Source organism: Acanthopagrus latus, chromosome 21, assembly GCF_904848185.1.
Source record: "Acanthopagrus latus isolate v.2019 chromosome 21, fAcaLat1.1, whole genome shotgun sequence".
NCBI lineage: Eukaryota > Metazoa > Chordata > Actinopteri > Spariformes > Sparidae > Acanthopagrus > Acanthopagrus latus.
The window spans coordinates 6,671,482-6,683,663 of record NC_051059.1 but is presented as its reverse complement, the minus strand read 5'-3'; the positions used below and the strand labels follow the sequence as shown (position 1 = coordinate 6,683,663).

The following is a 12,182-nucleotide window of genomic DNA, read 5'->3' as shown; positions in this document are numbered from 1 at the left end:
TTCCATGGAAGGAGGCACAGAGGTGTGTGTGGGCGTGGAGAGCTCATTTGGCAAGGTGTTGATGGGGGTGGACGTGCATTTGTGTGCGTGTATGTGTGCGCGCATGGGGGAAAGGTCTGGCCTGGACTCAGAGTTTCCACTGAGATCACGGTTTCAGAGAGAAAAAAAAAGTTCTGTGGAGTAGCTGGGAGGGAAGGAAAGGAAAGGAAAGGAAAGGAAAGGAAAGGAAAGGAAAGGAAAGGAAAGGAGGGGATGAGGAGGAGGAGGAGGGGAGGGATCATCTGGTAATGATCTGTGTTTATTAGCGTGCTCTCATTGTAAATCTGCTGGATTTTTGGCAGCTGTGGAAAGTGTATGAATTGTGATGCATGCATTTTGAGATGTCTCAATAACAGCCTTCATCAGGAATACATTACTCCACTAAATTCAAGATTTATTAGCCACACAGCCGGGGTTGTTTTCGTTTTCCAAAGATTACTTTGTTTTGAAGAAAGCACCTTTTTTTGTTGTCGTTGTCGTTTTACTGTACTGAAGCCAGCAGGTGGGATTGACATCACTGAATTATCTCACTGAGAACTCATTATCTTCCCTCCCCGAGGACACAGGCACAGGGTAAGGCCTCAAAAAGGTCAGGACGAAGCTCCACATGTCAAAAGAACCTGCATGCATCCTGAAGCGGGAGAGGTTCTGCAGAATGTCTTGGGCACGGCAGCTTGTTGGCAGGCAGGATGTAGCACGAGTTTCCACAGGATCCTGACGCTCATTGGAGAAGATTAGTAGCATTTGTGAGTCAGAGAAAGAAGGAATAGTGCTGAGTACAACCAGTGTCTCCAGCCAGACTTTTTTTTTTTCTTCCTTTTTTGAACGTTTGTGGTTTAATGTCTCGCAGCATTTAACACACCATGACAGTTCATCTTCGGGGGCTGATCTCCCTGTGAACAGCGAGGACTTGTGTTTGTTTGAGAAACTCTGACTAAAAAGCTACTATGCATAAGTGACCACATATGAGATGAAACGCAAGCAATGGAACAAGGGAGAAACTAGGGGGAAAAAAAATAGTTCCTCTCCTCCAGTGAAAACATTAAAGTCAGGGCAGCACAGATGGAAGAGATTAATCGCAATGTGCCTGTTACGATCCTGTGTTACTTCATCTGACTGCGGTCCAAGTTAGCTTACAAGGCACTGGGAACAGCGGTGGGCCAGACCAAAGTTCCCTGTTAGCTGAACTGAGAAAGAAAGGAGAAAAAAGTGGGGGAATTCTCTTCCGTCAAGGTTTAAACAACTTCAGATACTGCGAGGCGCCGGTCAAAACATCAGGAAATTGCACGCTAATCAAGATTCTGACCATGCCAAATAGAGTTAATGACAGGAAATGGGTCTGAATAACTTCCGCTCGACAATCTCCAGTCTCCTCAGTCAACATAATAATAATCAGGCGACAAATAACTAATCTCCTGTTGCTGGAGAACATTTGACTGATCCTCACATCGATTTCAGTACCTAATAGTGATGGCCGGGACTGCCTGGGGGGGAAAAATGGTTAATGGTCCCCTGCTGCCATCTAGTGGAACATTAGAATCAGACAGCAAATGTAATTCTTTCCCGCTGAATAAATTCAGTCAACGTGAACAGAGTATTAACCGAGGTCATTTAATTTGAAATCCACAATGTTGTCAAACCATAGGATATAGAAGGCCTACAGGAATACATTTATGTCGTGTTGAAATAAATGGTGTCGTGATTTTAACTTTGCACTCTCACAACAGTTTGTCTTTCAGCATATTTACAGAGCCAACAAGTTGATTTCCATTTCCTCTGAGGCCTTTCCAAAAAAATATAATTTCCACCAATATTACGTACAGCTTCTGAACATACGTCTGCCAAATAATATCCAGGTCAACATCCAAACATATTCATGCATAAGAAAACGATGAAAGAAGAAAAAAAAAAAACTGTCCAAAAGAATAGTCTCGTTGGAAGTAACAGAAAACAATGGACCATTTGACTGTGCTTAAATTAAAGGAATGGTTCCACATTTTGTGAAATGCACTTATTCACTATCTTGCTCTGTTAAAAAAGAAGATATATACCGCTTTCAAATTGTCTTTTCAATATGAAACTACAGATAACAACATTAGCAACATTAGCTTAGCATAAAGACTGTACCCAGGAAAACGGCTCAACCTGACTGTTCACAGCATTTCTAAAGGTCAATAATTAGCATAGTATCTTGTTTGTTCTATAAAATACAACATCTAAAATATAAAAAAAGACTGGTGTAATATGTGCCAGATCATTTCTTCTTTGGGCAGATTTTCTAAAACCTTTCAACAGAGCCAGGCCAGCTGCCCCCTCCTGCTTTTAGTCTTTGGGTTGAGCAACATTCCCTAGTTCCAGCCTATGAACAAACAAAAATTAGAGCAATATCAGTCCTTTCTAATGCTCAGCAACAAAGTGATTTAGTGCAATTCCCAAAATGTAAACCTCCTTCAAGTGGCTAATGTGCCTATATTTACTTTACAGTGAAGAGGAAATTGAACTTTTCACTTCAATTTCAACAGCAACTGTACAGCATCCGTGTATCATCCTTCATGTATTGCTTGGTTTAGTTGGTCCGCTGCCATTTTAGTAACCTAACTGCCAAATGCTGTGTCTCTGTGTAAGTGAAAATGTTATCCAAGACTCAACGGCTTGACTTCGAGCCTGACTCAGTTCATGTTAGAGTGGCTTTTCAGGTGCCTCCTCAGGTGGTTCAGACAGGTGTAGGTCTTGGGACAGATTTGGCAGTGGTACGGTCTCACCCCTGAGTGGTTTAGCGTATGCTGCTTCAGCACACTTCCATCTGAGAAGGCTTTCCCGCACTGAGAGCACACGTATGGCCGCTCTCCCGTATGCACACGCATGTGAACTGTAACCTTGTGTGCCATTGTAAAGCCTTTGCCGCACACTGTGCACTTGAACGGCCTCTCTCCTGTGTGGGTGAGCCTGTGTGTGCGCATAGCACCCATCTGGGAGAAAGCCTTGCCGCAATCTGGGCAAACGTGCGGCTTCTCGCCGGTATGGACTCTGGTGTGACTCCTCAGTCCTCCTGCTGTGGAGAAACACTGTGAACAGTGAGTACACTGATACGGCCGCTCTCCCGTGTGAGTGCGCATGTGCTGCTTCAAGTCGTAGCGGTTCCTGAAGCCGCGGCCACACACGAGGCAGCTCTCCGGTCGGTCGTCGTTATGGCGAAGCTCGTGGTTGGCCAGGCATTTTTCCGACAAGAAACATTTGCCGCATTCCTGACACTGGTAAGGTTTCTCGTGGTCGACTCTCTGATGGTACTTCAGCTCGCTGATGCCAGGGAAGGTCTCATCGCAATATCGGCACCTGAAGCGATGGTTGGGGCTGTAGGGGAGCTGGTGTTCACTCATCTGATGGTTTCTCAGCAGGTGGGCCATCTTGAAGGTCTTTCCACAATGCGAACACTCGTATTTTGTCAGTAGCTGGACACACTGATGTCTGACCCGCTCGTGGAGAGACCTGAAATTACACCCACACTTGGTGCAAATGTGGGCGGCATTCTTACATTTTCTTTTCCTGTGGCCAGACAGGTGAGCCTCTGTGCGAAAGGCTTTACCACACTGAGAGCATTTGTAAGGCTTCACCGCCGTGTGGAACCTCTGGTGTTCAAGAAATTCAAAACGATACTTAAAGCTCCTTCCACACAGTGGACAGTTATGTGTGACTCGCCCTCGTGGGTAGATGGTCTTAGATGTTTTCCTCGAGGATATGGATGTGGAAGATATCCGATGAGTTGAGCCACTCTTCCTGTGTTTACCTCCACTCATTAATTTGGCTGTCTCCATTTCACCAACCTCTTCATGCCGCTGTTGATGCTTGACCAGACACTTGGAAGAGATGAAGCTCTTTCCACATTGCTTACACTGATAAGGCTTATCATGATCTACCTGCTGATGATACTTCAGGTCACCAATTCCTGAAAAACCCACCCCACAATGACTGCACTTGAACAGGCGGCTCTGGGCGTGAGTCAACAGGTGTTCCTTTAAGCTGCTAGACTTTTGAAAGCTCTTTCCGCAGTGCCCACAATCGTAGTTACGGCCACGTTTTGGGCAGTGGTGTCTAAATTTCTCCAGTGAGGTTGGAAAACTGTTCCCACATTTAATGCACAGGTATGCAGCATTTTTGCATTTCCTCAGCCTATGACCGGCCAACAGAGTGGCCGTTCTGAAAGCTCTCCCACACTCGGAGCAGTTGTATGGCTGCAGCCCAGTGTGGACTCTCTGGTGCTCGATGAGAACAGAGTGATGCTTGAAGCATTTGTCACACTCGGGGCATTTATGCATCCCCGACTGCTGCCTCCTGCGAGGAGAAGATGAGATATCAGTTCTTTTTGGAGACTCTGGAAAGTCAGCGGATGTCGAAGGGTTCGTAGACAGTTCTTCATCGAACATGACAATCTGAGGAACATCATTATTTTCATCATCACAAGCACTCGGGTGGGAAGCGATGGCCACTTCCAGCGACGGGGGGAGACAGAGAGAGGGAATGAGAAGATCATCCGACTGAAATGGAGCTGCAGGGAAAATACAAGGACATAAATTAGTAATGCAACAGCCTCTCTCTTCTAAAACTAATAAACCTAATGTTGATGAGTTCATAGTAAATGTAAATGGAGTACATACCAACGCTACTCTTAGCTAATTTCCCGTGGCACTGTTTGCTTTGGAGAAGAAATTTAAGATCATCTCCGTTTGAGACACACTGCATGTACTCCTCTAGGACAGAAGGGGCAGCACTGATCCAGGATGCAGTCTATACATGAACAGCGCAAAATTTAGACATTTTAAAAAACATATTGATAGTGGTTATATTAATTTACTTTGTCTTCTAATCCTTCTGAAATCCTATTTGTACCTGTTTAAAATCTGGTATCGGCAGCAGCTCCTCCAGCCTGGTGAAGAATTCACAAACCAGAGTCTCCAGTGCCGTGTCAAAGTCAGGGCCATACTCAACTGGAAATACATTCTGTCAGGCGGGAAAAAAAAGAAAACAAAACAACCAGACACCTTTAGCACATGGCATTATCCTCATACATGTAAGTTTCTTCATCAAAATTTTGATTAGGAAATGGATTTGGAAATGTTTTGCCAGATCGTATCATTTACAGTTCCATATAAATGACATGTAACATTTATTTTACCTTGAGGAAGTGTTCTCTGCCATCAGTGTCTTCAATGAGGCCCTGGACCAGCTTCATAAAGTTTGCCTCTGGCGCTTCAATTACAGGATCATTTGTCTAGGTTCGAAAACATTACGACACGGCAGTCAGAAACTCAACAATATCAAATTCACTATCATATAAGAATCATTAGGAAGCAATCAAGGAGCTGGCAGTTTTGTTTTAGAATTAAGTCATTGATTTATGATCAAAGCCGTAGCCAATTAATGGATTCATTGACAAATTGTTTCTGTTGTACAGCCAATGAATGAAAACACTCACCTCCTCAATGCAAGAAGATCGGATTCGGTTGAGGTGGGTCTCGACGGCCTTGAGGTCCTCTGGATGTTCTGAACGCAACAGTTCAAGAGTTGTCTAGACGAAATTCAATTCATGATTTGAATGTTTTCATGATACCATTTTCTTGGATCAATATATTTATATATGGTGGATTTAAAAACACTTACTCTTGCTCTCAGGCCCAGTGAGAGAAGTCTCCCCTCTCTTTTACTCATCAGTTCAGGAACTGCATCTGTTACCATGGACACAAACTCCTCCAGTTTCCCATAGTGCTTTATGTTCCGCTGGCGGACCACTTCCCACATCACTGCTGACATCAGCCGAAGTGGTGGGACCAGGAGAGCCAGCGAGGACAGGGGGACGCTGAATTCTACAAAGTGAAATAAGATTGGGACAAACACTTAAGACTCTAAAATTCAAAATTGGAATCTTGCTTGATGTAACATCTGTTGCACATGCTCACAGTTCACGTTTTATGTCAAACATCGCGAAAACAGTGCGGAGGGAGTTTAGATGTTTGAGAGACTGGATTTATGTCATCAGGCAAGCCATTTATGCCAGGTCTTTATCAGCATAACTTATTTTTAGGAAGATGTGAAATACACTTCCCAGTGCTCACTCGAGATTAGAAATGCCTTTCATTTCCAGTAATTTACAGCACCTCACTTTAAAATTCACTCAACAGTCACTGAAGTCAGCACAGACGGTTGACTTTCCGCTAGTATCCATCCCTGCGATGCACTAGTTAACCTACAGTTTGAAATACAGCCCTGTGGGGAGCCATAAGCTAAAGCACCGGGTGGGCTAGTGCACATAACTTAGGTCTTGCTCCGAAAGCTCATTACATCTTAATAGCTGTTAAATTAAATGCAATTGGCTTGAAATGCTAAAACACAATCAGTGTTTTTACACGGCGCCAAATGTCAAAGAAGATAACGTTATAGTGAGTAGTAATGTTCTAACTACTGGACAGTTTACGTTCGCAAACAGCTAACCTGTAAGCTAACGTTAGTCACTTTAGAATGAACCACGGTCTTATTCAAAATTCAACAGTATTTATAAAACCTCTACGTGTGCATAAAAAACATTTTAAACACGAGGTATCGTTTATGTTCATGCACAAGTCAAAGCGTCAGCCGTTAGCCAAAAGGCCGATGATGTAGCCTGGTAAAAACCGGCTTGTTATTTGGGAAAACAATTCTTGTTCCAGGGATTAGTCGAGGCCTGTTGAGCCTCGGCTAATCCTTCGCTTTAGCTATACCAGGAGCCGCACGAGAAGCGAAAAATACAGTTTTGCCGAGCCTCGCGAGCTAATACATACCCATGTCGTTCATTGTGGAATTCTTTAATAACGATAGACTGAACAGTCATTACTGTGGCATATCTTTCATACTTTCGGTTAGCGTGCTAGCTAACCGTATACGGGGCCGCAGGCGCCAACTTCTTCCTGAAACACGCTGTTCATTCTGGGGAGCGTTGGCCCAGTCGTTGTCAGCCTCGAACAGCGAGGCTCGTTTTGAGTTACGGGGCAGCCCGGATGAGGCGATTCCTATTCACTCGTCGCTCACAATGAGATGCACCGCCTCTCTGGTGCAATGAAATAACTAAATCTTAAATCCACGTTTCAAACTTGATAAACTGTATTTTCTAATATCCGTTGTATTTCTAATGTCTCAAAAGCGTTCAGATAAGAGAAATGGTTTTGAATACAAACATTTCTATATTTTGCGACGTGTTGAGCGGCAGCATATCCTGTAACCTTTTATTAGCTAATTTATTCAGTTATTTATATGATTATTTTAAGTTGTATTCCCGTTTTAACCCTGTGCCTCCAGCTCTACATGCTTCCTGACACCTGAGTGGGATGCATAAAACATCTATCCATCCATTCAGCCATCCAAAAAATAACTAAGTAATTACTATAATGTCCATATTAAATAAAATCTAGGGGAAAACACCAGGATTACAAGAGCTTTATTCATTTTTTTCCGGTTGTGTAATGTTTAATGATGGCTTCAAGTACATGGTCTGCTGGTGTCGGGAACAAATGAATAGGCTGCTTCCATGCCCTACTTGGGATTTATTGTATGCTTGTTGTTTCCTTAGAAACCCTTTTAACATGTGTTTTATGACTTCAGAGAACAAAAGTATTACACTTAAGTGACAGTCCCGAAAGCTGTATTCAGAGAATTTTAGTGAATAAAATCAGAACAGCACCCTTAACACAAGATGAGGAATCGGTCCGTAAAACCAAATATGTTTTCAACATAGTCCTCACAAGAAAGGATGAGTGAGAAATTTGTTAAACATTTCATGAAACCAAAACTACAATCATATGGTAGCCAATGGATTTAGACAGACTGGCTTTGAGCTATACTGTGAGTTTTCATGTGTCTCTTGAGGTGATTGTGACATGTGTAAGTCTTTGCACACAACTGACAAGCGAAGGGTCGAACCCCTGTATGGTTCATGGTATGTTTCTTCAGTTCGCTGCCACGGGAAAAACCCTTCCCACATTCAGAGCAGACATAAGGTCGCTCCCCGGTGTGAACGCGCATGTGAAGTGTCAGTTTGCTCGCCATTGTGAATCCTCGGTCACACAGAGTGCACTTGTATGGCCTTTCCCCTGTGTGGGTACGTCTGTGAATCTGCAGCTCTCCGGCAGAAACAAAACCTTTGCCACAGTCGGAGCACAGATATGGTTTCTCTCCGGTGTGGATCCTTATGTGTATGTTCAGGTTTCCTGACACAGAGAAACGTTTCCCACAGTATGTGCACTGAAATGGCCTCTCGCCTGTGTGACTGCGCATGTGAAGCTTCAGATCATGTTTGTTCTTGAAAGCTTTGCCACAATGCACACAAATCTGTGTTTTTGGTTGCCTGTGACGCAGCTCATGGGATGTCAAACTGGCAGCAGAGCTGAAAAACTTCCCGCACTGCATGCACTGATTAGCCAGCTCAAGAGGATGGATCTTCTGGTGGGATCTGAGCTCGCTCATGCTAGGGTACATTTCCCCACATATTCTGCACTTTAAGATGCGATTCTGGGTGTGGGTCAGCTCATGCTTACCCAGCACGTGCATATTTTTAAAGCTTTTTCCGCACTGGGAGCACGCAAATTTTTGGACACTTCGAAGACACCTGTGTCTAAGTCTGTCCTGTATAGACTGGAAGCTATTCCCACATTTGATACAAATGTAGGCTGCTTTCGTGCACTGTGTACGCCTGTGAGTTGACATGTCAGAGCTCCTCCTAAAGGTCTTTCCACACTGAGAGCACTTATAAGGGTTTTCTCCAGTGTGCAATCTCTGATGCTCCAGGAGTTCATAGCGGTAAATGAAGCACTTTCCACAATGCGTGCATTTGTGTGCAACTCTCTGCCGTGGAGGACAATTTATCGAGCTGGACAACACAGGATTCTGAGTACAAGGTGAGGGAGCTCGGCAGGTGGCTGAAGCTTGGTGATCCTCCATAATGTGAACATCAGGGATGCTGTTACTGCCATTGCCACCTGCTGTTTGTTCTGTGGTGCTGCTGTCCAGAATGTTTGTTTCCTCTTCAGATGGCCATTGTGCATCCTGTATCTCTATGTCTTCTGCCTCATGAGGAAAAATCTCCTCGGGTTCTGCTTGGTTTTCAAATGTTTGTGCATTAGGCTCCACATCTTTGGCGTTGATCTCTCGCAGTGAAGGAGTGATGGATAATGATGAGAAGAGGCGCTGCTCTGAGGGAGAGTGCACTGTTGGGAAAGAGAAATTTACGAAAAATTAGAATTACTTTACATTCTGTCCATTTAAAGGTATTACTTTTCAAAAGCAGTTCTGATATATCTGCTCCGGAGCTGCTGCTAACACAGTTTCAGTCACAACATTTTAAATTGTTTATTTTGTCTGAGCAACTGTCCAGTACCCGAAAATGTCCATTTATTTTACATTGACTTTATACTAAAATGTGTGTGTGTGTATATATTTATGAAACAACTAAAGTACATTGGGACTTCTCAAACAAAAAATATAACAAAATATAATCATATTTGACTGTTTGTTTCAGCAATAATAGACTTATTTAACCTGGATGGTATCCCAAGCAGACAGACTTACCACTGGTATCCATCTTGGCCATTTCATCACAGTGGGCTTTGCTTCTGAGCAGTACTTTAAGTTCATCTGCTTTTGATTCTGGCTTCATGTATTCTTCTAGCACGGATGGTGCATCACTGATCCACACCGCAGTCTTCACCAAACAAACAAAACTTTTAATTAGATGGAGTTGAATCAGTAATTCATTCCTTGGAATTGAAGATTAAACTGTAAACTGCAAGGTCTATGTTCTTCTGCTCACCTGTTTAAAGTCTGGTATAAGCAGCAATTCTTCCAGTCGGGTGAAGAACTCACAAATTACAGTCTCCAGAGCTGTATCAAAGTCAGGGCCATACTCCACAGGAAGCACATTCTGTGAAATGTTAAGTGGAAAGTTTCAACCACAAGCATGTGGTGTAAGACCTCATGTTACTGCATCATCTGACAATCACACAAACTGGTTCTTTCCATGTCAAACTGACACACCTCAATGAAGTGCTCTCTCTCTTTTGGGTCCTCCAGGAGTCTTTGAATGAACCGGACAAAGCTGGCTTCAAGAGTTTCATTTCCTGGATGAACCTGTCAAATAAATTACACACATTTAAACAAAGCAGAACACTTCATAAAAAGACATTTATTTGTCCATGATCAGAAAAGTCACACACCTGTTTTGAGCTAAATGGCTGGAAGTTGTTCAAGTATGTTTTAACTCCTCTGAGATCCTCTGACTGGTCAGAACTTAACATCTGCAGCATCATCTGGAAAAGCCATTAAGAAAGAGTCACTGACAAGTGGGAAAACTCAAGAATCCCAACCACAGTGAAGAACTGCATCATCTGCCAGCTCATCCCTTTTCATATTACTTTCTTCCTTTTGAGTACTATTTACAAATATGACACTATATGCTCCATCATCTATGCTTTCTTTCTTAGTGTATTTCAAAGTACAGGATTTCCATTTTAGTTGTTTTAAGTTTGAGTAGATCAAGAAAAAAAACATTTAATGCATTTTCAGGGCAAATACATAACAGATAATACCTTTAAGGACAAAGCAAAATTATTTATTGAACCAAAATATTCTTCCACATACTGTAAAATTAAGGTTAAAAAAACCAAAACATTATTCACCAACGAAGATTATGAAAACAGCAATCCCATTTTCAGATAAATATCAGCAATACATAGTAATTTTGACATGACACATACACTACTTTAAAACACCTGTTGATAATGAAAATGTATACTGCTACACCACACTTACCTTTGCTCTTAAACCCAAGGTGAGCAGTCTCGTCTGTCTGTCTGTAAGGATGTCAGGGATGGCTTCAGTGACCAAGGACACAAACTCCTCCACTTTCCCATAATGCTCTGTGTTCCTCAGGCAAACCACCTTCCACATCGCAGCTGACATCACCCGCAGAGGAGGAACCAGGAGCCTCAGTAAGGACAGGGGCAGGGGACCCTCTGCAAAGGAGGGACCAGAGACATAAAGCATTTACACCATAAAGTACAGTCTCCACATCAATGGCAGGAAGTTGCACTTATTACTTAGCTGTGTCATAAAAAGCACACAGTGCAAGACTGCATGTAGCACTACATCATATTGTTACTGGTTATAGAGTATGTCACAGTCCTCTAAGCCTGCTGATGTGTTTAACATATTAATGCAGCCCTCTGGTGCGAGTCTCTTCTTTAAAGTTCATACAATTAAAAAAAAGAAGACCCTCAACTATTAAATGAACAAAAAGTGACGTTTAGGTTTATTCATTCTCTTATTATTTCTCTTTGTCCACTTATTTTGAGAGGTACCGTTCCACAGTTTGAGGTGCGTTAGCCCACTATTGTGTACGTTTATTAGTTTTAATATTCTGGACTACACTGAGGCACAATAACACTGTTTCTCAACAAAGTGAGGAACTTCACTCCTCTGTTTATTACATGGTCAATATTAGACAAATATAGCATTAAGCAAGAATGTACTCTCCCCCCGTGTTGCGTCTTTTAAAGACGCTCCCCGGAATGTAAACTGTTATGTTTACGAAGTCAACGAAGCTAAGAAGTTGTTGTTAGCAGTCAAGCTAACAACAATAAAACAAACCAACACGAGCACTGCAAACTATAAAACGTTACCCATTTTACGCCCCCGAAGAGCTATAACAGTTGAATCAGACGAAGGTTTCTTAATAAAATATTCTTCCTTCTTCACTGACTACTGTGGCAAATGAGCTTCTAATCAAACGCCTAGCTTCGTGTTTCTCGCTGTCAAGTGCAGCTGAACACAACTTCCTGACTCTACTTCTTCTTCTTGTGGTGCATTTCCGTCAACATCCGGTAGCTTTAGCGCCGCCCAACGTCTGCTACAAAACAGTTCACTCAAAGCAAACAAACAGAGCTGACATATTTCAAAGATGCACAATTTCCATGTCATGTCGTAATTTTAATAATTTCTCTCAACGAATCTTACTCAAATTAAAACAATTCGCTCAGCATTAGAATAAATAATTTGATGTATTATAAAACTAGCATCATAAGAAGGCAAGATGTAGGCCTAATGTTGCACTACATACATATACAATG

The 12,182-nt window shown here is 42.6% G+C and overlaps 2 protein-coding genes across 3 annotated transcripts; both read right to left on the bottom strand.

Moving 5' to 3' along the window:
* Positions 1–1,627: 1,627 nt before the first annotated feature.
* On the bottom strand, positions 1,628–7,130 carry LOC119011074 (zinc finger protein 665-like). Of its 2 annotated transcripts, none has more exons than XM_037083892.1 (7): positions 6,944–7,130; positions 5,695–5,897; positions 5,510–5,602; positions 5,210–5,305; positions 4,924–5,034; positions 4,692–4,821; positions 1,628–4,582 (listed from the first exon to the last, which is right to left on the bottom strand). In XM_037083892.1, exons 1-7 carry the CDS (start codon positions 6,990–6,992, stop codon positions 2,709–2,711), a joined length of 2,556 nt encoding a protein of 851 aa, XP_036939787.1. In that variant the 5' UTR covers positions 6,993–7,130; the 3' UTR covers positions 1,628–2,708. The 2 variants fall into 2 exon arrangements, with proteins under 2 accessions (XP_036939787.1, XP_036939788.1); XM_037083893.1 differs by having other exon boundaries at positions 6,849–7,084.
* Positions 7,131–7,484: 354 nt separating this feature from the next.
* Positions 7,485–11,923, bottom strand: LOC119011075 (zinc finger protein ZFMSA12A-like). Its single transcript, XM_037083894.1, has 7 exons — positions 11,736–11,923; positions 10,867–11,069; positions 10,272–10,364; positions 10,093–10,185; positions 9,869–9,979; positions 9,628–9,760; positions 7,485–9,266 (listed from the first exon to the last, which is right to left on the bottom strand). Exons 1-7 carry the CDS (start codon positions 11,737–11,739, stop codon positions 7,879–7,881), a joined length of 2,025 nt encoding a protein of 674 aa, XP_036939789.1. The 5' UTR covers positions 11,740–11,923; the 3' UTR covers positions 7,485–7,878.
* Between the last annotated feature and the right edge of the window lie 259 nt (positions 11,924–12,182).